This window comes from Aquarana catesbeiana, linkage group LG05 (assembly GCF_042186555.1).
Source record: "Aquarana catesbeiana isolate 2022-GZ linkage group LG05, ASM4218655v1, whole genome shotgun sequence".
NCBI classification, from domain to species: domain Eukaryota; kingdom Metazoa; phylum Chordata; class Amphibia; order Anura; family Ranidae; genus Aquarana; species Aquarana catesbeiana.
In genome coordinates, this window is record NC_133328.1 from 609,391,055 (window position 1) to 609,416,154 (window position 25,100).

The 25,100-nt window shown below is 41.9% G+C and overlaps 1 protein-coding gene across 1 annotated transcript in view; it reads right to left on the reverse strand.

Annotated features, from left to right (window-relative positions):
- Positions 1-25,100, reverse strand: part of LOC141146167 (uncharacterized) — a 202,634-nt gene that overhangs the window by 55,106 nt on the left and 122,428 nt on the right. Inside the window, exons 15-17 of the mRNA XM_073632907.1 lie at positions 20,927-21,045; positions 18,732-18,930; positions 15,329-15,530 (exon numbers count right to left, since the gene is read on the reverse strand). Of these exons, the coding sequence (XP_073489008.1) occupies positions 15,329-15,530; positions 18,732-18,930; positions 20,927-21,045 (520 nt within the window). The remainder of the gene's footprint in view (positions 1-15,328; positions 15,531-18,731; positions 18,931-20,926; positions 21,046-25,100) is intronic.

Genomic DNA, 25,100 nt, shown 5'->3' on the forward strand with positions numbered 1-25,100 from the left:
TGGGGTGTCTACTTTCCAAAATGGGGTCATTTGGGGGGGTTTTGTACTGCCCTGCCATTTTAGCACCTCAAGAAATGACATAGGCAGTCATAAACTAAAAGCTGTGTAAATTCCAGAAAATGTACCCTAGTTTGTAGACGCTATAACTTTTGCGCAAACCAATAAATATACGCTTATTGACATTTTTTTTACCAAAGACATGTGGCCGAATACATTTTGGCCTAAATGTATGACTAAAATTGAGTTTATTGGATTTTTTTTATAACAAAAAGTAGAAAATATCATTTTTTTTCAAAATTTTCGGTCTTTTTCCGTTTATAGCGCAAAAAATAAAAACTGCAGAAGTGATCAAATACCATCAAAAGAAAGCTCTATTTGTGGGAAGAAAAGGACGCAAATTTCGTTTGGGTACAGCATTGCATAACCGCGCAATTAGCAGTTAAAGCGACGCAGTGCCAAATTGGAAAAAGACCTCTGGTCCTTAGGCAGCATAATGGTCCGGGGCTCAAGTGGTTAATACCAGCTCTTGATGGATTTGCAGCCCTATCCGGCCTTATGATTAATCCTAAGAAATGCCTAGTGCTTAATATTTCACTCACAAACATGGAATTGATCCCTGCTAGGGCTGCACTCCCATTCACATGGGCAGAAAAATCAATCCCATATCTTGGAATTCATTTAACAGCATCTCATTCTGACTTATTCTCAACCAATTATCCTCCTGTATTAAGACAGATCACAAATCTAATAAAACAATGGTCGCAACTTCCTTTATCCTGGATAGGGAAGATTAATGCAATCAAAATGACTATTCTACCCAAATTGCTTTATCTATTCAGAGTCCTCCCTATTCCAATTCCTTCCTATTTTTTGAGAATAGTACAAAAAAGAGCAACTTCGTTTATATGGGGATCTTCTAAACCACGTATACCTATACACACACTACATCTTCCCAAAAATAAAGGAGGCCTGGGATACCCTAATTTTACTAACTACTACAGAGCAGCACATTTGGCCAGTCTGTCCAAATACCATGCAAAACAGGAAATCCCATTATGGGTATTTATAGAGGCTTCAGAAAATGACCCTCTATTAATATCAAATTTATTATGGCTTGATCCTAAAGACCGCTTTAAAATTCATAATCCCATAACTAAACACTTCTTATCTCTCTTTGATAAACTAAAAACCAAATATCAGTTACAATCTCCACACAATCCTCTCCTTTCTTTTATCAGAAATCCGGCCTTTTATCCGGCATGGATCTACCCAAATTCTTTTAAAGCTTGGACAACATCAGGCATTCAGACACTAAATGACTTCATAGCATCTAAATCATTCCTTTCATTCCCATCGCTTAGAGAAAAATATGATCTACCAAACTCTGAGATATTTAGATATCTCCAAATCAAAAATTTCTATACACCATTCCTAAAGGGGGATACACCATTATCCCAATTATCCATTTTTGAATCAATCTGTACAAAAGATCCATTTGCTAAAGGTACAATTTCATCACTTTATAATCAATTATATGGAGTAGCAAATCTTAATAGACCCTCTTACGTTCAGAGGTGGGAGGAGGACCTGGGACGAACTTTAGAAGACACGGACTGGTCTAATATATGGCTCACATCTAAGTCATCTTCACCCAACATCTTGGCACTGGAGACAAATTATAAAGTCCTAACTCGCTGGTACCTTGTACCCGCTAGAGTGGCAAAATATTCACCTAATACCTCAGCTCTTTGTTTTCGAGGATGCCCAGAAATAGGCACATATTTACACATATGGTGGACGTGCCCAGTAATCCAAACCTTCTGGAAGGAAGTCTTCGTGATTGCATCTAAAATATTTAAAAAAATAATACAACCAGATCCATATTTAACTTTACTTAATCTAAAACCGGAATGGTTAACACTCTCTCAATTCAAACTTATGATCCAACTAATAACGGCTGCAAAACAAACAGTGGCCAAGGCATGGAAATCTCCTACATTGGTACTAGCAGAAACAATTCACAGAATGAATAATACAATGTCCCATGCTAAGATGGTAGCCATCGATCAAAATCAAATTCCAAAATTTGAAAAACTTTGGCATCCTTGGATAAAACAACAGTTCCAGTCAAATTTCAATGACTCTGTCCTGTTGCCATGGTAACAGATTAAATGACTTACAGAGACACCCATTCTAAGGCTTCAAAGAGAACTAAAAAGAATAATAAACTGACGAGCGGGACAACCTTGTGGACCATACCTCTACCTTTCAACCCTTTTTCTTCTTTCTCTTTCCTTTTCTCCACCTTACGATTAAAGCTCATTATCAGAATTTATTTGACCTATATACACTCTACTTGTAAACAATATGTATAGTAGGTATAAATCATTTAAATACCTACAAAAGTAACTAAGGAAATGATATATATCTTTAATTTAGGTTTACGTGAACCCAATGTTTAATATTTGAAATTTCATGATATTTACCTATATAAACCCTACTGTAAAACAATGAGCTTACTTTATAGATCCTTGTAAACTTACTTTATGTATCTTTATAACATTGTATACTCAATAAACTTCTTTTGACAAGGAAAAACAGGGCCTAGGCAAAATAACAGTTGCATAATGCCTACTGTCCGTGCTTTATCATTCACAGATAACATGCTGTGTACTGTTTGAAGGAGTAGAATGAATATAGTCTAGAACCCCTTACAAATAGTTTGCCCTCTTAGGAACTTTTACTTGCTGGGATTGATTTAGGCTGCACGTTTTTAGGCCTCTGAGTGATTTACAAGACTATGGTACAGTCCTATATTACTGCCCAATAAAATAATGATTTAGCTGGACATTTGGTCAAGTGTACAGTTACCAGTGTTGGAAAAGTACAACAGCAAAGTTGCTTATAAACTGACTATATACTGTATATACATATGCATTATACCTATCTATGCCAGCAGGTGGCGCTGTAGTATTATAGTGTATAGTTCATGTATTCTATGATATGAGAGGAAGTACCCTCTGTATCTAAGTGTGCATTGTTTGTGTTTTAGCTTCCTTTTTCCTGTTCCGAGATGATAAAGACATGTTCTGATTTTTCTCCATGGCAATAAGTATTCTCTGCATCCAAGAAGCTTCCAGCGCATGATTTCAATATTCAGCTAATAACCAGGTGAACGAAGAACCCTAAAAAAGTCGAATCAGGGCTGCTGTTAAAAATCAGCCTACAGCCTACCTGACAGGGCCAAATAATATTTTCGCAAAAAAATACACTAAAATCCTTATTAGTGGACACAAACACAACAAAACTCCTGTTAAATCTAAAAGATAAAACTGTATTGCGCTAATAAATAAAATGATGTGCGAGAATGAGGTCTCCATCCTGAAATGACCCCACTATGTGCCATCAGCAGCTGCCGGTGGAAGGGAGAGTGGAAGAAGGAAGCTGGCAGTGCTGTAAGACACAGGGCACATAGACGGGGACCAGACAGCAGGTGAAAGGGGGGCTCACAGGGGGGCCCAAACAGCAGGGGGATGAGGATAATTAGAGCAGTGGAAGGTGGGTGGGGGTGTAGATAATATAACTAATCGCCCTGCAGCCATAGAGGGAGATGAGGAGAAGCAGGCATCGCTGCAGGGGTATGCAGGGGTATTAGCCATAGGGCAGTACAGCCAGCCCTCCTGCTCGGCAGGTACCCGGGCCCCACTTTTGAACTGATGGGGCCCAGGCCCGGTACAGGAGGGCTGGCTGTGCTGCCTTATCAGCAGCCCTAGGGCCAATACACAGGATCCAAGGAGCTTTCCTTCATTACCAGCACAACCTGAAAGGGGTGGTGGATTTTGCTGCAAAACAGCTTCCAGGTTGTGGACCCTGGTTTACCCCCCACAATTGTCAACAGCTCAGAGCTGGTAGAAATGAGACAAGTACAGAAACAAGAGGCAACATCATAGTCAAAGAAAAGCGAGAGTTTGGCGCAGAAGTCGGAAATCAGAAGTCGGAAAATGGGATTCAGGAGCAAAGTCATAGGAACCTGAATGTGAGGTCTTTGCTCAAGCAACGCCATATTGCACTGCGCAAGTTTGAAAAGGTTTCCTGAATAAGACACCAGAGGAAGGGCACAGCTGTTTGCTGTGTCCTCTATAAGTTAGTAAGGGTTCCTTGAGCAATGAGCAATTTCTTCCTCCCACTGACACCATTGATATTATTAGCTTTCTGTAATGGGGTAATTCTTCCCAATGACCACAAGTGTAAGGAGCATTTTTTCCACTGACCATCACACTAATGTATCATGAGTTGCAGATATAGTTATTTTTATCAAGGGTTCCCTGAGACCAGAAAATTATTGCAAGAGTTCCTTTGTGTTGAAAAGGTTGACAAAGGAACCACGATCGGTCACTTCCTGTGGTTAGTCCCCTCCCCCTTCAGTTAGAATCACCTCCCAGGGAACATAGTTAACCCCTTCACCGCCCCCTAGTGTTAACCCCTTCACTGCCAGTGACATTTTGACAGTAATAAATGCATTTTTAATCTCACTGATCGCTGTATTAATGCCAATGGTTCCAAAAATGTGTCAAAATTGTCTGATGTGTCCGCCATAATGTCGCAGTCACGATAAAAATCGCAGATCGACGGCATTACTAGTAAAATAAAAAATAATAAAAATGCCATAAATCTATCCCCTATTTTGTAGACACTATAACTTTTGCGCAAAGCAATCAATATACGTTTATTGCAATTTTTTTTTACCAAAAATATGTAGAAGAATACATATCGGCTTAAACTGAGGAAAAAATTGTTTTTTTAAATATTTTTGGGGGATATTTATTATAGCAGAAAGTAAAAAATAATGCTTTTTTTTCAAAATTTACGCTCTTTTTTTATTTATAGCGCAAAAAATAAAGACCGCAGAGGCGATCAAATACCACCAAAAGAAAGCTCTATTTGTGGGGAAAAAAAGGACGTCAATTTTGTTTGGGTACAACGTCACTTGACCGCGCAATTGTCAGTTAGAGTGACGCAGTGCCGAATCGCAAAAAGTGCTCTGGTCAGGAAGGGGGTAAATTCTTCCGGGACTGAAGTGGATACCCTCTTCACGCTGGCGCCTCCCGGACCCTTTAAGAGGTTTATGACACAGAGGTTTATGGATATGGGGTGGGGCTTAAGAGCATGTGACCACCGTGATTGGCTGTCACAGCGGTCACGTGATCTGAAAACTCCCTTTTGGTTAGGTAACTGTGTCGGGAGCACGCAGCGCGCCCGCTCTCTGCGCGACTGTATGGACAGTAATTCACACGAATGTGCAGCCCCTTGGCGCCAAGCACCTGGTGCTGGGAGGCCACATATTTGCGTGCGGCCAGCACCAAGGGGGTAAGTCACATCCTAAGGGGAGTGTTAGGTGACCAGTACCATTGCACTATAGACAGGGTCCCCAAATTTGCAGGCAAAAAGCTTACCAAGCTCTTACAGTGGTGCAAGTGGGCTTTTCTATAAGTAATATGAGAAATCCATCTGGTAAGAAAGCACATTTTATGTTAACTTCGATTTGGCCTTTCCAACAATAACAAAAAATACCTGAATATCAGGGGTTTAAGTGGCATTATCTCTAAGCTAACTCTTATCTAAATGTTGGGTGGAGGATTGACAGGGGAGACAGCAGACTCAAGTTATTTAGTTATGAAGCTTTAAGTGTCTTATTTAAATAGAACCAGTCACAACTGGGGTTATGCAATGTGATTTTTCAGTACTATATTATTATAGTGCACAGGCTGGCCTATGAAAGATTTATATTGCGTCCCACATTTAGCTTTTACTCACTTAGCCTGAGCTTGTCTCTTTATCTTGAGTGTTAAGGGACAGAAGTCATCTGATGTCTGACAGCTCCTGCTTTGTCAGCTCCCTGACCTCACACATTCTGTCTCCCGGAGTCTATGGGTACATCATTCTTTATGGAGTGAGGAGCATGATGGGAAGTCATGTAGCGCCTGCTGAGCTGGCACAGATTTGAACATTTCTACAAGCTCAGAGAAGCATTCTGCTGTTACACTTTAAATGAGACAAGATTCGACAAGTGATAAGATGTTGGTCTTTTCTGTACCACTGTGCAGCAATATTGGCTGCCGTTGATTGTTAAAGGCATAAATAAATGTGTCCTTTAATTCCATGATCTGTTCCCTATGCTTACTAGTTCTGTTCCCTATCCTTACTAGTTAACCTGATCTTAACACTTAACCCTACCCTCACCTGAACCCTAATAATTAAAGTGTTACTAAACCCAGGACCCTGCATTCACTATGTCTGGTCCCCCACAGTACACAGAACACGGAAATACAATTATTTCAGTAAATATAAACTGCTAAATACCTTTTCTCATAGGCAGTATATAGCAGTCTTGTGACTTCTATCAGTGTCTGGTTAAAGCTTGTAGGAGGAGTTTTCATTCTCCTCTGATTGTCCTATGAGGTTACTGGACCCCTGACCCTATGTCTGGACAGTGCTGATTGGCCCTGTGCTGATCACATGCACCCACCCAAGAAAAAAAAGAACAACTCTCTAGCAATACACACCAAACTGAGCAAGTGCAGAATGCCTCCAAGGCTCTGTTCTATCAGGAGATGGATTGGGGACTGTGGAAGAAGGGGAGGATCAGAGAAAACAGGATCAAACAGCCTTTTTACACAATGCGGAGGATTAACCCCTTAGGTTCCACAGTGAGTATAACAAGCATGCTTTACTGCATATACTGACTGATTTTACTGTTGTGGGTTTAGTAACACTTTAAAGTGGTTGAAACCATAGAAAAAAAAAACATAATCTATAGGATAGTGCTTGTGCTGTGTAATTTGTCCCATTGTATGATATAAAATGCCTGGTTGATCCTGCCTGTTCCTGTGTTCTGACCACGGTAATCATGGCTGCTTATCCATGATACCTTGGTCAGTTTACGTGCCTCCGCCATCCCGCTCTCTGCTGTGAGTCTCTCCCTCTCTCTTCCTGCCTGCCAGCTCAGCAGTCTGTGTGAGAGCCGATCTCCTTCCAAGGCTATTCCTGTAATCGATTAGTAATGTATTAAAATCACTGGCATCCCCTCTGTTTTAAGCAGATTTCAAGTACTGTGTGTCCATTTAAAAAAAATGATATTCCTTAATACCTTCTTGCACCGTTCTGCTGAATGATCACATGGTCTCCCTCTGCTGGCCAGCTGAGGGGAATCTCAGCCCCTCCCACTGCTCTCCTTAGATTGGGAAAGGAGAGCGGAGGGGGGTCACATGACCGCATAGCGGAGGTGTAGAAAAAGGTATTTAGAAATATAATCTTTAAAAAATAGACACACAGGTCTTTATATCTGTCTAAAACAGAGGGGATAAACATGACCACTTTAATCTAACCCAGGGGTCTCCAAATTTTGCAGACAAAGGGCCAGTTTACTGTCTTTAAGATTTTAAGGGGGGCCAGATTGTGGTCAGTGGGGGTAGAAAATGCCCAGCATTAGTGAGTTTGAAAATGGCCTCAGTGTTATGGTCAGTAGGAGGAGGAGTTAGTGCCCCATCATTGGTATTAGTGGGAGGAATAGTACCCCATCATTGGTATCAGTGGAAGAAATGGTGCCCCATTGTTGGTGTTAGTGGGATATCATCGGGAGAAATAGTGCCCCAAGGGCTAGATAAGCGAGGTCCACATCCGGCCCTGGGGCTGAAGTCTGGAGACCCCCGATCTAACCCAACATATTAATCCTTAACACATCAACTATCCCCCAAAACTCTAATGCCGCGTACAAACGATCGGAAATTTGGCCAGCAAATGACCGATGAGAGCTTTCGGAAAATGCGACCGTGTGTATGCTCCATCGGACTTTTGCTGTCCGAATTCCAGCCAGCAAAAGATTGAGAGCATGTTCTCAATTTTTCGATTCTTCGAATTTTTCGATTTTTCGACGTGCAAAGTTCCTAAGCATGCTCGGAAACAATTCGACGCACACTCGTAAGCATTGAACTTCATTTTCTTGGCTCGTCGTAGTGTTGTACGTCACTACGTTCTTGATGATCGAAAGTTCAGCAAACTTTTGTGTGACCGTGTGTATGCAAGGCTAACTTGAGTGGACACATGTCCACTCATTAAAATTAGAAGAAAAGAGATTTAACCTTAACCCCTTCCCGCCGACCGTACGCACATATGCGTACTCGGCTTTCCGGGGTTATACCGGGATGATGCCCGCAGCTGCAGGCATCATCCCGGTACCATTGTTTTCAGCGGGCGATCGGCTACCCGAGTATAACAACCGATGCGGCTAAAAGCCGCTCGGCTGTTATACCGGAGGAGCGGGAGGGGACATCCCCCCCCCTCCCGCCGCCTCCCGCCGCTGTTACCGGGCCTCCCGTGCGATCGGGAGGCCCGGTGTCCAATCGGGAATTTTAGACCCCCCATCCCTCCATAAAGAGTACCTGTCACCACCTATTACTGTCACAAGGGATGTTTACATTGCTTGTGACAGCAATAAAAGTAAAAAAAAAAAAAAAATTTTTAAACACAATTTATAAAAGTACAAAAATAAATAAAATAAATAAAAAAAAAAAAAATTTTTTTAAAGTGCCCCTGTCCCCGCGAGTTCGCGCAGCGAAGAAAACGCATACGGAAGTCGCGCCCGCATATGTAAACGGTGTTCAAACCACACATGTGAGGTATCGCCGCGATCGTCAGAGGGAGAGCAATAATTCTAGCCCTAGACCTCCTCTGTAGCTCAAACCTGGTAACCGTAAAAAATTTTTAAAGCGTCGCCTATGGAAATTCATAGGTACCGTAGTTCGTCGCCATTCCACGAGTGCGTACAATTATAAAGGGTGACATGTTTGGTATCTATTTACTCGGCGTAACATCATCTTTCACATTATACAAAAAAATTGGGGTAACTTTACTGTTTGGATTTTTTAAAATTCATGAAAGTGTCACTTTTCCAAAAATTTGCGTTTAAAACACCGCTGCACAAATACCGTGTGATAAAAAATATTGCAACAATCGCCATTTTATTCTCTAGATTCTCTTCTAAAAAAATATATATAATGTTTGAGGGGTTCTAAGTAATTTTCTAGCAAAAAATACGGATTTTAACTTGTAAACACCAAATTTCAAAAATAGGCTTAGTCATGAAAGGGATATATACTACATAGAGGGTTCTTTACTGTAAGAGCGACAAGGATGTGGAATTCACTTCCACAGGCGGTGGTCTCAGGAGGGAGCATCTATAGTTTCAAAAAACTATTAGATAAGCACCTGAATGATCGCAACATACAGGGATATGTAAGGTAATACTGACACATAATCACACACATAGGTTGGACTTGATGGACTTGTGTCTTTTTTCAACCTCACCTACTATGTAACTATGTAACTTCCTTCCCAGGTGACACATGGTAACTAAGACAGGAAATGGACAGAGATCTCCTCACTGAGGCGCAATATGCGCAAAATCTCACAGAACTGGGTGGTGGATCTCATAGACATTTCAAACCACCCCCACTTCTATCCAAAATTAAACTGACCGGTGTTTATTTTAAAATCCCAGCATTTATCACTTATTCCTAACACAAATCTACCCCTGGAAGCTCTCACATGCCTTAAAGGAGAAGTACAGCCAAAGCTTGTTTGGATGTACTTCTCCTATGGATCACAGGAGTGTAATTCGTTCTGCACTCCTGTGACCCATTTTCAGCTGCTGTTGGCTGACATCACAGAGAAACTCCAGACTGGGGTAAGAGCTTGACAATAGTCAAGATCCGTCCACAACCCTGGACCGGCACCTGGCTCAGCCTTTCAGCAAGACGCTGAGAGTCTGAGCCAGCCGCTCTGGCCCCCTCCACAGCCCAGCGCTCCAGTGAGCGTGGGGAGGGGGGCAGAGCAAAGAGCCGGTGACTGTCACCAGCTCTCTGCTCACAGAGGTCTGAGAACTGAGCGATCAGCAGTCTTTGATCACTTGGTTCTCAGCCTTAGAGCCAGCGGGAGACAGGTGCAGCATCCACCTAGGAAGGTATGATTTTGAAAAAAAAAAAAAAAGATAACTGTGAACCTTGTGCTGAATACTGCTCCTGTATGGGTTGGTCACTTATCATCCAGTCTTTCTCTCACCATGGGCTAACAGAAAATTCAGACTAGGTCAACCAGGTCTTGCTAGGGGAAGTAAGACTGTGCTTTTACTAAGCATATTACTGAACTTGTCTCTGCATCTAATATGTGTTACCGTTGCAGAAAATTAGTAGTTGTATTGCCATCATCAAGAGGAATTTGACAGTGGCAAACAAAATAGTAATTTGTCTGAGCCACCAGGAAATGGTGGAATCAAGAAGCTGTTTCCCCTTCACAGAAGCCATCAGGAATTACACAAAGATAGTCAGACTTTCTAATAGAAGCAGAAGGAATCTTGGTCACAAATGGCATGGGTGATTTGTTGCATAAATGTTCCTTTCTGGGTTATACACAGAAAAAAGAAGGATTTTCATAGAAGAGGTAATAATTTTAATACCAATGGTAGGGAAGTAGCATTGTGGTTGCCAGAAAATGGGGTCCAAAGCAGACTTGAAAAGCTAATAAACATAATTATGCAGATGAATAACTTGCACAGGTAGGGTTGCCACCTGTCCAGGATTCACCTGGACATTTTGGGTTTTGAATCATGTGTCCGGGTTCAAGTCCACCTGAAACCCGGACACATTATTCAGACCAGGCTGTGGCTCCCCAAGTGACCGAGATAGTCATACACAAATCTGTTGCCGCTGTGGGCGGCTGTTTAGGGGCAGATTTTGCATCACTGAAGGGTGGGATGATGATGTCAGCAAGAGCACTTTGGCCACACCCACTGGCGTGCTCTGTGCGCTACATTACTACTCTCCTTGGGGCACCCAAATGTGTCCCAGGTCTTTTATAATCCTATAGTGTTTACTGCAAAAAAAAAAACAAAAAAAAAACTTGCCCTGTGCCGCCAAAAATGTTGGGGTTGGGCTTGAAGAAAAGGTGGCAACCCTATGCACAGGATGTATCAACATTACTGCTACTAGATGCCTTCCTCCATCAGCTCAACATATGGGGTAGGTATACTCTTAGAAAACATAGGTTGTGTTTTTTTCTTCCAACCTTATCTATTATGATAGTATAACTATGATGGAAGCACCCATGGATAGTCTGCCAGGAGCCTGATGAGATCAGAGTACTACATGTGACTGGGCCCAGTTATGTGCTATAAGTATCATGGAAATGCCCCATATATTGATTCTGTGGAGCAGACGGGGAAAGGGTTTTAGAGGAGGAAAGGCATAGATCAGGTTGCACTGATCTCTCTGAGCCGCCAGAGCATCCACTGCTTCCGCTATTGGATCCCTGCATCTTAAGATAAAACTGCATACTTTGGTGTTGAACCTAGAGGCCAGGAGGTCCAGGGGGATCCACATCTGGCATCCTACACCTGCAACAGAGGTCCTCCTGGTTTAGTAAATCAACCCCAAGGCATTGGGGTTGATTTACTAAAACTGTAGATTGCAAAATCTGGTGCAGCTCTGCATAAAAAAACAATCAGCTCCCAGTTTTTTTTTTTTGTCAAAGCTTAATTGAACAAGCTGAAGTTAGAAACTGATTGGCTACCATACACAGCTGCACCAGATTTTGCACTCTCCAGGTTTAGTAAATCAACCGCACTCTGGGATATGAACCTGCCACAAGGCTGGATTTTTTTCTGCTTTTTCTGATGCAGCAAGACTTCTGGTTGCTTCTAGGAAAAAATCAAATCATGACATGACCGGGATCTGAACCCACAACTGCTGTATCTGGCAGTAGCTCCTCTTGCTGAGCCATCTGGGATGCCAGACAGCACACTGTCTGATCTTTTAGACAATCTTGCCTTGTACCTTGTTTCTGGTGAACCTTGAACTCTTTGCTCCTCCCATGAATTTCCTATTAAAGCCATGTCTCTGCACTTCCTGTTTGCTGGATTTTTGTGCTCTTCTCCTGCCAATATCTTGTTGTTTTCTCTTCTGCTGTCATCTGTATCTTCACTACTACTGGTTGCTGACCTTGGATTGTTCCTTGACTACGCTTCCACTTGACCCCAATCTACAACCTCTTGTTACTGACATTTGGCTTGCTAATGACTATGCTTCTGTTTGATCCCTACCTACTACCATAGCTCCCAACTGTCCCTGATTTCAAGGGACTGTCCCTGATTTGGAGCAATGTCCCTCTGTCCCTCATTCCTCCTCATTTGTCCCTCATTTTGGTCTGATCTATATAGATGTATATAAAATGCACTTTTTATCCATCAAAAAGTGTTTCCCGGTGCTAAACCTTTCATCTGATTTCTAAATTGCTGCATTTGTAAATTCCAAAAGCCAATATAAAGGAAGAGTAGTGGTAAAAAAAGCACTTGGGGGTTTAACCAATCTTGTTTTTTTGTACAATTCTCCTTAAGGGGGCGTGGCAAGGGTGTGTCCTATGCCTGCATACTTTTGCTGATAGGTGTCCCTCATTCCCATCTCAAAAAGTTGGGAGGTATGCCTACTACATCTGCTACTAGACCCCGGCTTGCTCACCTCCTGGTAGGGCGTTCCTGAGGTCCATGACCTGGAACTAGCATGCAACAAAACCCATTTCCACGACAAGTAGCTCCGGTGAAAGCCAGTTAGTGCTTAGCCCTTGTGCCTCAGGTGAACCTCAGGTGGGACCCTCTCTAGTTCTATAGCTACTAGTCTCCAAGCCTGACAGAGTGGGAGGTGTTATACTCACAACATTCTTTTTGTTTGCCTTTGTGCAATTCCTGAAGGTGGCAGTATAACCCTATTGTATATGAATTTCTACTAACCCTGTATCCCTTAAAGTGGTATTAAACCCAAAAGCAAACATTTATTGTATTGCAGCTTACTGACTATTAGATGTCATAGCTGCATTAGTTTTATATTTTACGCTTTTTTCCTTTATTTTCACTTTTTGTTTTGGACAGTAAGTCTGTTATTTTTCAACAGAACAAGCTGTCCTGTAGATGTAGCAGTTAGAGGGTTAAGACAAACAATTTACCACTGACGGGTACTTACAATGATCAGCTCTTATTTATTCATGTAAAACCTTTATCCCAAAAGTAAAAAAAAAAAATGTTGCTGTAACTGCAGTGTGAGCTGGAGTTTGGCTTCAATTTGTGCATCCAAATCTGTTAGTACATCTAACACTCCCCTCCCCCCAAACTGACAATGCTGCTGTCCAAAGGTGTTTCTGTTACTTCTTTATCCAGATAACCCTAAAGCCTCATACACACAATCGGATTGTTGACCAACAAAACCGTGGAATTTTGATCGAAGGGCGTTGGCCCAAACTTGTCTTGCATACACACGGCCACACAATTGTTGGCCAACAATCACGAACGTAGTGACTTACTAGACATGCTACAGGGTTTTTCAGCTCTTTGGCGCCACCCTTTGGGCTCCTTCTGTTAATTTCGTGTTAGTAGGAGTTTGGTGAGTGTTGATTCACGCTTTTCATTTCGCACTTTTCAGTTTGCGCTTTTCAGATCGTGCTTTTCAGTTAGTTTCTGAACGGCCGTTCATCAACCAGACATGTTGTGGAATCGGAGGAGATAACGTTTTATTTATTATTGGCCTTGGAGTTATTGCTTTGACATTATTTTTTGGTTGAATAATAATGATTTGATTTGGTATATTTTCTATATTTTTGGATGCATAGAATGCACTTTTTGGTTAAGTTCTATTGGCAGATATCATGTCTAATTTTATTTGTTTTCTTTTTTTAATGCACAATAAACAAAACTGTGTAGAATAATACTTGGCTATGTGTTTTACTTCAAATGACAGTTTGGGAGTAGGCAGTTACATTTTAAAAAATACAATGTAAAATTGACAAGGGACACCAACATGTATCTGTTGTATCTTTGATCTTAAGAACTACGGGATAATGTTGTTGTGTTAACTTACCCAAAAAAAATACAAACAAAAAAAAAACATAATAATATTATTCTTGATATCACCAGAAAAAAAAAACCTTTGAAAACGTGTTTGCAATAAATTCATCAGTATCACCAGCAAAGCAGCTTCATTATTATCCCATTAAAGAAGAAGAGAATTGTGTGCTGCATTTGGAGATTTCATAATTTGCCACGTCACGAATGTTAATTCTCCATTACGAACGCTAGTTTACAAGACCGACCGCTTCTGCTTCCTAGCATGCGTGTTTGTACTGTGGACTTTTGTACACATGCTTGTCCGCTGAAAATTTGAAAACCTGCTAGCCAAACGGAAAGTCCGACAATAATTGTCCGATGGAGCGTACACACGGTCGGATTTACCGACAACAACCTGTCATCGAACATTACCGTTGGAAAGTCCGATCGTGTGTACGGGGCTTAAGACAGGAAATGTAATACTGGCCAGATCACCAGGTGAAATAAAGTAAAAGAAAACTAATGCAGCCACCACATCTAATGATTGGTAAGCTGCAATATATTACAATTTTGGTTTGGGTTTTAATACTGCTTTATTGAACAATAAAGAAAGGGGCTTATATAGACAGATGTTCTTGTTAAACACAGCCGATTCTAATTGAATGCAGCGCTGCTGAAGCGCATATATTTGAAAGGAAAACGCAGTGTTTGACTACAATTCAAACACACCTCGATAGGACATGCAGCCTCCCAAGAAATGTAACACATAAGTTAAAAGCATCCTCTGAACTTTCATATGATTGAAATGAATGGGAATTCTATGGCCTGTGTTTGACATGCGTTTGAAACGCATATCAAACACAGGAAAGCAATGCCCAATCTACATAAGCCCTAGGACAAAACTCCTAATCACCCAGCCACCCTGACTTCCCAAATGATTGGGATACAATTAAAGTATATTTAAACCCTCACCTTGTAAAATAACCCATTTGGTTTAGAAATAGAACTGAAAGGCAAAACATTTGTGTATAGACATAAAAATCATTATAAATACCTTTTTTCCCCTTTTTTTTTTTTAAGTGATCACATTCCCTCTGTTCTCAGCTGCATAAGAGCTGGGGTATGAGAAGTTGGAGCGCACTGAACTTCCCAGTGAATGGCTGTGCAGGGGGGTAGAGGGCGTGTCAAGTCTGATCTTAGGAGGAGAGCAGTCTGAGCTCCCAGCACAGCCAGAAAACTGACCACGCTGGGCTCTCATGCCCAGTTTTTAATAGGAAAGCAGAGGGACATACTAGTACACATACCTGTACATGGTACAGCAGGCACATATCAGGAATATGACATTTTGGGTTGATATATTCTTTAACTTGCAACTAATAGAGGATATGGCCAGATATTAAGAAGTACCTTTATCTGAATGGTGACTTTCTTCAGATCGTCATCTTGGTTTATGGTGAGGTCATCGTCGTAAAAGAGCGATAATGGAGCACAGTCGGTTTGGATGTACCGTTCTAGCTTGGCCTTGTTCTTTTTGCTGAGGGTCTCTTCTATCTGCAGAAGTGTAGACGCTTGTTGCATTACGGCATTTGCAGCGGCATTATCATAGACCCTGTGGCAGAGTTATGGAAGAAATTAAAGCAACTCCACCTCTGAATATGTTTTCAGTGGTGAATTCATTATAAAGACACTAAAGTTTTTCTTCCTTTATACAATTTTTAAGTGGCTTGATTACCACATTAAATTGGACTGTATATGTTTGCTTTAAATTGTTTTAAATAGTTAGGAGACTGTTAAAGCTAAATACACAGGTGAAATACATATATAGGAGCTGTTTTATTTGCCAAAGGATTTGTATTTCCATCCACACCTGAGATTTACACAGATCTTCCACACAGCAAAACCCTGTCTAGCACTTACAGGTCCCTATAGGTGTGCGCAGTCTATTGCATTAGGGTGTGCACCCTAAAGCTCAAACACACATGCGCGTGTATGTGTATATGTATGTATGTATGTATATATATATATATATATATATATATATATATATATATATATATATATATATATAAAATGTATTATAAAATTAAAATGTATATAACATTTAAAATGTATTAAAACATGGTGGGTGTCAGTAGGACAGTGGATGGTGTCAGTATTTTTTTTAATTTTATTTATTTATTTATTGTATTTTTACAATTCAATCTTTCTAACTGCTTGCCGACCGTATACATATATACAGTGGTAAAGTGATTTCTCTGCGCAGGATCATGTACCTGTACATGATGCTGCCACCACCATGCTTCACTGTAGGGATGGTATTGGCCAGGTGATGAGCAGTGCCTGGTTTCCTCCCAGTCATGATGCTTGCCATTCAGGCCAAAGAGTTCAATCTTTGTTTCATCAGACCAGAGAATTTTGTTTCTCGTGGTCTGAGAGTCCTTTAGGTGCTTTTTGGCAAACTCCAGATGGGCTGTCATGTGACTTTTACCGAAGAGTGGTTTCCGGCTGGCCACTCTATCATACGGGCCTGATTGGTGGAGTGCTGCAGAGATGGTTGTTCTTTTGGAAGGTTCTCCTCTCTCCACAGAGAAATGCTGGAGCTCTGTCAGAATGACCACCGGGTTCTTGGTCACCTGACTAAGGCCCTTCTCCCCCGATTGCTCTGTTTGGCCGGGTGGCCCGCTCTAGGAAAAGTCCTGGTGGTTCCAAACTTCTTCTATTTACGGATGATGGAGGCCACTGTGCTCATTGGGACCTTCAATGCTGCAGAAATTTTTCTGTACCCTACCCCAGATCTGTGCCTCAATGCAATCCTGTCTTGGAGCTCTACAGACAATTCCTTGGACTTCATGGCTTGGTTTGTGCTCTGACATGCACTGTTAACTGTGGGACCTTATGTAGACAGGTGTGTGCCTTTCCAAATCATGTCCAGTCAACTGAATTTACCACAGGTGGACTCCAATCAAGTTGTAGAAACATCTCAAGCATGATCAGTGGAAACAGGATGCACCTGAGCTCAATTTTGAGTGTCATTACAAAGGCTGTGAATACTTATGTACATGGGATTTTTTCATTTTTTATTTTTAATAAATTTGCAAATATTTCAAACAAACTTCTTTCACATTGTCATTATGAGGTTTTGTTTGTAGAATTTTGAGGAAAATAATGAATTTAATCCATTTTGGAATAAGGCTGTAACATAACAAAATGTGGAAAAAGTGAAGCACTGTGAATACTTTCCGAATGGACTGTATATTGTTCCAATACTATTGTTTCAGTGTTTGTTAATGATTTTATTATTTGCAGAATAAAGGAGCTTCCTTTTATCTGCACATCAAATCAGGTATAGCAACCTGAAAACTGAAAAAAAGTTGTTTTTTAGATGTACCAAATTATACCAATAGTTAACCTCCATTCTGACCTAAGTTAACGGATGGACTACTCCTTCTTTTTCTGCCGTTTTCTATGTTTCTATTATTTATTCCTTTTAATTTTTTACAATTCAATTTTTTTTGTCTTTGTTCATTTTGTTTTTGGATTTTTGTAGTATGCAATAAAAATAACACTTAAAAAAAAAAAAAAAAAAAAAGCCTGCATTTTATTAGTTAATATATTTTGTCAAGCTCCTACCAGAAACATAACTTTAGAGTCACTATAAATGGGTCAATTTTTATCTACTATGCTATCTACTATTCTATTATTTTTTTTATAAAGATGATTGGATAAAAAAAAACGTTAATTGTTAGGTCTTTTGTCTATTGCATAAACAATAAACCTTTTGGCTAAGATCAAGTGTAGTATCTGTTCTTATCAGTGTTCAGTAGGGGTGCTCTGCCGTCATGCTGGCATTTTGGTAGAAATGGTTGGCTGTATAGTATTCCTGCTGGTATAATGGGGGCTCTGAAGACTAGTATCGTCTGGAAGAGAAACCGGGGAGCCCACAGGCAGTTGGGGCACATGAGTAATTCCCCTAAGTAAACTGGAGGGGTCTCCTGATTTGAATGGGTCTACCTTGTCTGGCAATGGGCTGGGAAGGCAGAGAGTCCGCAGTGTCTGTGTCCCCTGGGAGTGGTCGCCCCAGAGGTGCCCTTAGTAACACTTAGGCATGGGAAACCCGCAGTGTGAATGAGCACATGGTCACAGCACTAAAACTTTTTCTGCACTGCTCCTCTATGGGCTAGGCCTTTTGGCTAAGTCTGGGGCAATTTTTGCTACCAGGCCTTGAGGCCTACTCAGTGCACATTGCACAGCCACTATTTATTTATTTTATTTTCTCCTTCACGTTTTTCTTTTTTGTGTGTGCTTTTTCACTGGATGGAGGGTGTGGGTCCTCGGGCCTACCCTGAAGTCTAGGTGGAGGATGCGTGGCCATTAGGTTCCTTTCTCCCCGAACCGAGTCTGTCTTCAGGAGAGCCACTCAACCTAGTACTTGTTGGACAGCTTCGGCTGACCATGAGGAGAGTGATTCTCGAGTTTTAGCATATCAATCACAGTGCTTCTGTTGGGCTCCAGCCTGTACATGTGCTTTGCCTCCAAAAATCAGGAAACAAAAAACCCCATCGTACTTTATGTGTGAAGTTTATATTAACATGCCATTTTGACCTGCGTTTGCTGCCTGTTACTGAACCCATAAAAAATAATTCTAATGCTCAAAACTGCATGTAAAAAAATTACTTCCCTGTACTAACCGAAGTCATTATTGAGGTCAATGCAACTGTTTTGGGCAGGTCAGGACCACTTTTTAGACTAATTTACAGCAGCACATTTACACACTCTATGGCCGTCTCATGTTCTACTAACCATAACTTACCTTTGAAAGGAATCAGCAAGCAAAGCAATAAGCAGGTTGATACAAAGGATGGCTGAGATTCCAAGGAATGTGCCACACAAAATATAGGCCATGACAGGATCAACTCCATACATGTCTGAAAAGGCATAATCATCCACCAATGTGATGCGGAAGACGGTGAACAGCATCTGAGGAACAGTAGCCATATTTTCTACTAGGCCTAGACAAACAAGATGATATTGCGTTATCAACTCATACGGCTCCTGCTCACCTTTTATAGTTTAAAAATACGCCAGGGTTATTGTAAAAACATCATAAGTAGCAAATAAAAAATAAAATAAAAAACTTTAATGACTAGCTAGTAGTAGTTGGTCACATTCAATTGGACTTGTTCTGGAATGTTGAAGACATTTCATAGCTTCTCCAAGCCTCTTCTTGAGTGTTGGGAAGATACCCCAGTATTTACATCCTCACAAATAGCACAGACACCCTAATCCAAGATCCGGAAGGAAGGTGTAAAAGCTGTGGACCCACCATATTCTGCTTACATAATCCCATCCTTGGGGGGTGTGATAGAGGACATCCAAGCCAAACTGTGACAACCATCCCTGAACAGGGTTGAGACCTTCCTCACCATCTGTCTTCCACATATAAGGCCTATTTTAACATCTCTACCTGGTGATTTGACAACAATTCACACCTTCAGCCAAGTAATTCACTGAATTAAAACCTATGAAGACTTTTTTTTTTATGCAGGCGTTTATGTTTTTAAAACTTGTAGTTATAATATGTTTATGCTCCCTAATATGACCCTGTCTATCCTCTCTTATAGTGGTCATACACAAGATTTATCATTAGTAATAATCTCAAATGAAGCAACACACATGGCATTGTTCTGCACTTTTGCAATCATCTGAAAAGTTTGATCCAAAATACGATCCATCAGTTATAAATGTGAATGATCTTTTAAAAATAATAATTTAATTTCTCTGAATTCTGATCAGCCCTTCAAAAAATTGGCAGGTTAGTTTGATTGTCAAAATACCGCCACATACAATTCTTTGACGGAACCAAAGCTGTGTGAGAGCTCAATAAATCGATCAAATGGATTCAATTTGTGCTTGATTAGTTGCATTGAATGAATGTTTGTATGAGCAGCAAAGAGGGTGGGCTTTTACACCCACATGCTGCACATAAGCATCCATGGACGGCACAGTGACTGTGCTCCCAGTACGTTGACCAAGCTGCCTAATGCCCTGTACACACGGTCGGATTTTCCTACGGAAAATGTGTGATAGGACCTTGTTGTGGGAAATTCCGACCATGTGTAGGCTCCATCACACATTTTCCATCGGATTTTTCGACACACAAAGTTTGAGAGCAGGCTATAAAATCTTCCGACAACAAAATCCGTTGTCAGAATTTCCGATCGTGTGTACACAAATCCGACGCACAAAGTGCCACGCATGCTCAGAATAAATAAAGAGATGAAAGCTATTGGCTATTGCCCCGTTTATAGTCCTGACGTACGTGTTTTACGTCACCGCGTTCAGAATGATCAGAATTTCCGACAACTTTGTGTGACCGTGTGTATGCAAGACAAGTTTGAGCCAACATCCGTCGGAAAAAATCCTAGGATTTTGTTGTCGGAATGTCCGAACAAAGTCCGACCGTGTGTACGGGGCAATAGACAGTTCTGGGTCTCAAATAATGATTGAAAGCAGGTGGGATCATTTGACCACTGTGATAGCCAACTAGTGGTCACATTATCCAGCAATCCACCCACCTCCAAGCCATAAAGACCCACCTAAATAGATCCTGGGGCTGGATGTGAAAGGGTTAGGTTACAGTCCACTAGGAAAGCCGGCACAGTGGTATAAATCAGCAAATAACTCCTTTATTTATGATATGCAAGGAGATACAGTACAGCCAGTAAAGGTCAAAGAGTTTCAGCCATTACCACCTTAATCATGACTAATATCTGAAATGCGTTGACTTTCACTGGCTGATTTATACCACTGTGATGACTTTCCTAGTGGACTGTGTGTATGTGAGCCTTCATAAAACCTACAGCCTGAGGACTGGTTCCAGAGATTTACACTTTCTACAGGTAGTAGCACAGCTTCTGTCTGTTCCTAAAGGGTTAGGCTACCTCTAAATAAATTAATATTTAAAACAGAATACAAAAAGAGGAAACAGAGAAAGAAGAAGCAAACCTCCAAATATGATCCAGAAGGCACAGGCGTAGGGGATATAAAATTCTCCATAGAGAAAGAGGAATTTGAGCAGGTCATTCACAATCTTTCCAAGCATCACAATGAAAGGACCAAGAAGTCTAATTAAGATAAAAAAAGTAAACATTACAACAAAAATGAATCAAGAAATGTGTAATACATTCAGTTGACTGATACCCCACTTATATATGACCTCTGGTTGTGGTTATATTTTGTTAGCCGTGTGTCTGGATGCTCACATGCTCATTTATGAAGCATTAGAGGCCAATATTACATTCTGCTTATGTTCATTAAAGGTCATTTAATACTTGATGGGAAATTCACTTTAATGTTTTAGGTTTGTTGCCAAGGTTATAGTTCTTCTGGTTTCCAGAGCCGTAATTAGAGGAGGGCAGAAGGGCCGGATTAAGAACATCATGGGCCTTGTGCTGAGGATTTTGGTGAGGCTTTTTATTAAAAAAAAAAAGTTAAAATGCAAACAAATTAAATAAATAGAGGAAGGATGAGAGAGAAAGAGGATGATATAGGGGTGAGGGGTAAGGGAGGGAGGATGAGAGAGAGAGGGGATTAGAGAAAGAGAGAGGATGCGCATGAGCATGCAACGCAGCCTGGCCAAGGAAAGTGACCGAAGGCACAGAACCCGGAAGATGGAAGCGCCCGGGACCCGCCGGATTGATCACAGCGCAGCGCTGTAGGGCTCAGTCTGACAGGTAAGTGTACCCTAATGTGCTAATATGCTGTGCATACTAGTACATTATGGCATAAACTACCTCAGGGCCTCTAAAAAGCAGTAATGTTAGCAAAGTTTACTACCGCTTTAATATCACAGGATCCCAGAACCCTCTCATGGGGTCCCCTAATGACCCGGTGTCGAAGTGCTTAGTTGCCAACATTTCAAAAATATTTTCAGGGAGACTTTTTTTTTACAGTGGTATATTTAGAATAGCTGACTATATTCCTCTATACATCGCAATAGTAATCACAAAATAAATGAGTACTAATAATGGGCAGAACAAATATGAGGACTGAGAAGATTTCCTTTAGTTGAACTAACAAAAGCGTGCCCATTCTAGAGCTGGTAAAATTGAGGATATTCAATATAATTTTAAAGAACTGTTTTTGTGGGATACGAGGCATAGGGGAGGAGTATGAATGGTATAAACGTGGGAAGTATATACAGGTGAGGGAGAGGAATATGGAGGGTATAACAGTGGGCACTATGTACACGAGAGGAGTGTGGAAGGTTGACAGCGTGCACTATTTACAGGAGAGGAGTGTGGAGGGTATGACAGTTGGCAGTATGTACAGGAGAGGAGGGTGGAGGGTATGATGGGCAGTATGTACAGGAGAGGAGTGTGGAGGGTATCACAGTGGGTGGTATGTACAGGAGAGGAGTGTGGAGGGTATGATAGCCGGCACTATGTACAGTAGAGGAGTTTATGAAAGTGGGCAATATGTACAGGAGAGGAGTGTGAAGGGTATGACAATGGGCAGTATGTACAGGAGAGGAGTGTGGACGGTATGATACTGAGCAGTATGTACAGGAGACGAGTGTGGAGCGTAAGACAGTGGGCAGTATGTACAGGAGAAGAGTGTGGAGGATATGACAGTGGGCAGTATGTATAGGAGAGGAGTGTGGAGGGTATGACAGTGGGCAGTATGTACAGGAAAGAAGTGTGAAGGGTATGAGAGTAGGCAGTATGTACAGGAGAGGTATAGCAGCAGCTGACAGGCGTTCATGAGGTGCTACTGCCACCTCCTTGTTTTTTTTTACATTGCTGAATTATATTTTTATATTGATGGACTATGCTGCTACTGCGAGCGAGTTTGGCTTGCAGTTGCAGAGTGGCCCCATTGAAATCAATAGGCGAGTTTGGCAGGCAGTGCTGCCTGTCAAACTCTGCAGGCTCCAAGCTGTCCATTGAGCTCAGTGCTTCTGACAAGAAGTGAGAGGCATTGTGAGTTCATCCTCTCAGTCTGCAGCAAACAGAGTGTGCCAGCTTGTATTTAAACTGGCCGCTCTGTATGTAGCTTCTGATAGGCTGCGCAAGGAGCCCCGTATCTCCAGAACCATAGATGATAGGAGCCCCAGGAGAAGAGTGTGGAGGATATGACAGTGGGCAGTATGTACAGGAGAGGAGTGTGGAGGGTATAACAGCGGGCAGTATGTACAGGAGAGGAATGTGGAGGGTATGACAGTGGGCAGTATGTACAGGAGAAGAGTGTGCAGGATATGACAGTGGGCAGTAGGTACAGGAGAGGAGTGTGGAGGGTATGACAGTGAGCAGTATGTACAAGAGAGGAGTGTGGAGGATAAGACAGTGGGCAGTATGTACAGGAGAGGAGTGTGGAGCATATGACAGTGGGCAGTATGAACAGGAGAAGAGTGTGGAGGATATGACAGTGGGCAGTATGTACAGGAGAGGAGTGTGGAGGGTATGACAGTGGGCAGTATGTACAGGAGAGGAATGTGGAGGGTATGACAGTGGGCAGTATGTACAGGAGAAGAGTGTGGAGGATATGACAGTGAGCAGTATGTACAGGAGAGGAATGTGGAGGGTATGACAGTGAGCAGTATGTACAGGAGAAGAATGTGGAGGGTATAACAGCGAGCAGTATGTAAACTAGAAGCGTGTGGAGGGTATGACAGTGGGCAGTATGTACAGGAGAGGAATGTGGAGGGTATGACAATGGGCAGTATGTACAGGAGAGGAGTGCGAAGGGTATGACAGTGAACAGTATGTACAGGAGAGGATTGTGGGGGGTATGACAGTGGGCAGTATGTACAGGAGAGGAGTGTGGAGGGTATGACAGTGAGCAATATGTACAGGAGAGAAGTGTGGAGGGTATGACAGCGGGCACTATGTACAGGAGAGAAGTGTATGACAGTGGGCAGTATGTACAGGAGAGGATTGTGGGGGGAATGACTGTGGGCACTATGTATAGGAGATAAGTGTGGAGGGTATGACAGAGGACAGTATGTACAGGAGAGGAGTGTGGAGGGTATGACAGTGAGCAGTATGTACAGAAGAGGAGTGTGGAGGGTATGAGGGTATGACAGCGGACACTATGTACAGGTGAGGAGGATGTAGGAATCTGGGAAGGAAAAATGTAAAGGTTTGTGGAAAGATGTTTAGGGACAGCATAGTGGTTAAGCGGACCATACATGGATTGAAATTATGCCAATTAAGCAGAGACCAACCATAGTCGATTTATGTATGGGCTAGCTGGTTGTACATAAGTCAATCTACTAATCGACTTGAGTACAACCAGCCTGTCAGGTTTTTCCCAAAACATCAGTGCTAGCAACACTGAACATTGTATTCTGTGGGTAGGAAAGGCTCCCCACTGGCAGAAAACAATAACACTGTGGGTGTGATTCCCCCATCCACAATCTGCAGGTGAGAGGGTCTGTGGGGACAGGTTGGGGAGAGAGGTCTGTCAGTAGGGGGGTGTGAGGTGGTCATGAAGGGATATCAATCAGCAGGTGGGGGGGGAGTAACTGGGAGTGATATCTTTTGGAGTAGTACCTGTCATCTGCAGGTTGGGAAATGGTCACCTGTTATAAGTTGAAGGGAGGTGGCTAACATGGGAAGTGGTTGAGGAGTGACCTGGTTGGTGGTGAGTTTGAAATGGATGATGTGTTTCAAGTTTCTTTCAAATTTGCGAAAATGCTTACTGCCCTCTGAAAAGTGATCTGTGGTGGATTGCTTTTCAACGAGTGGCATAGCAACAGCTGACAGGCGTTCATGAGGTGCTACTGCCACCTCGTTTTTTTTTACATTGCTGAATTATATTTTTATATTGATGGACTATGCTGCTACTGCGAGCGAGTTTGGATTGCAGTTGCAGAGTGGCCCCATTAAAATCAATAGGCGAGTTTGACAGGCAGTGCTGCCTGTCAAACTCTGCAGGCTCCAAGCTGTCTATTGAGCTCAGTGCCTCTGACAAGAAGCGAGGAGAGGCACTGTGAGCTCATCCTCTCAGTCTGCAGCAAACAGAGTGTGCCAGCTTGTATTTAAACTGGCTGCTCTGTATGTAGCTTCTGACAGGCTGCGCAAGGAGCCCTGTATCTCCGGAACCATAGATGACAGGAGCCCCAAATTTTTACCAGTGGTGGGGTAGGTTTTCAGCCCACAAATTTTGATTATCCAAG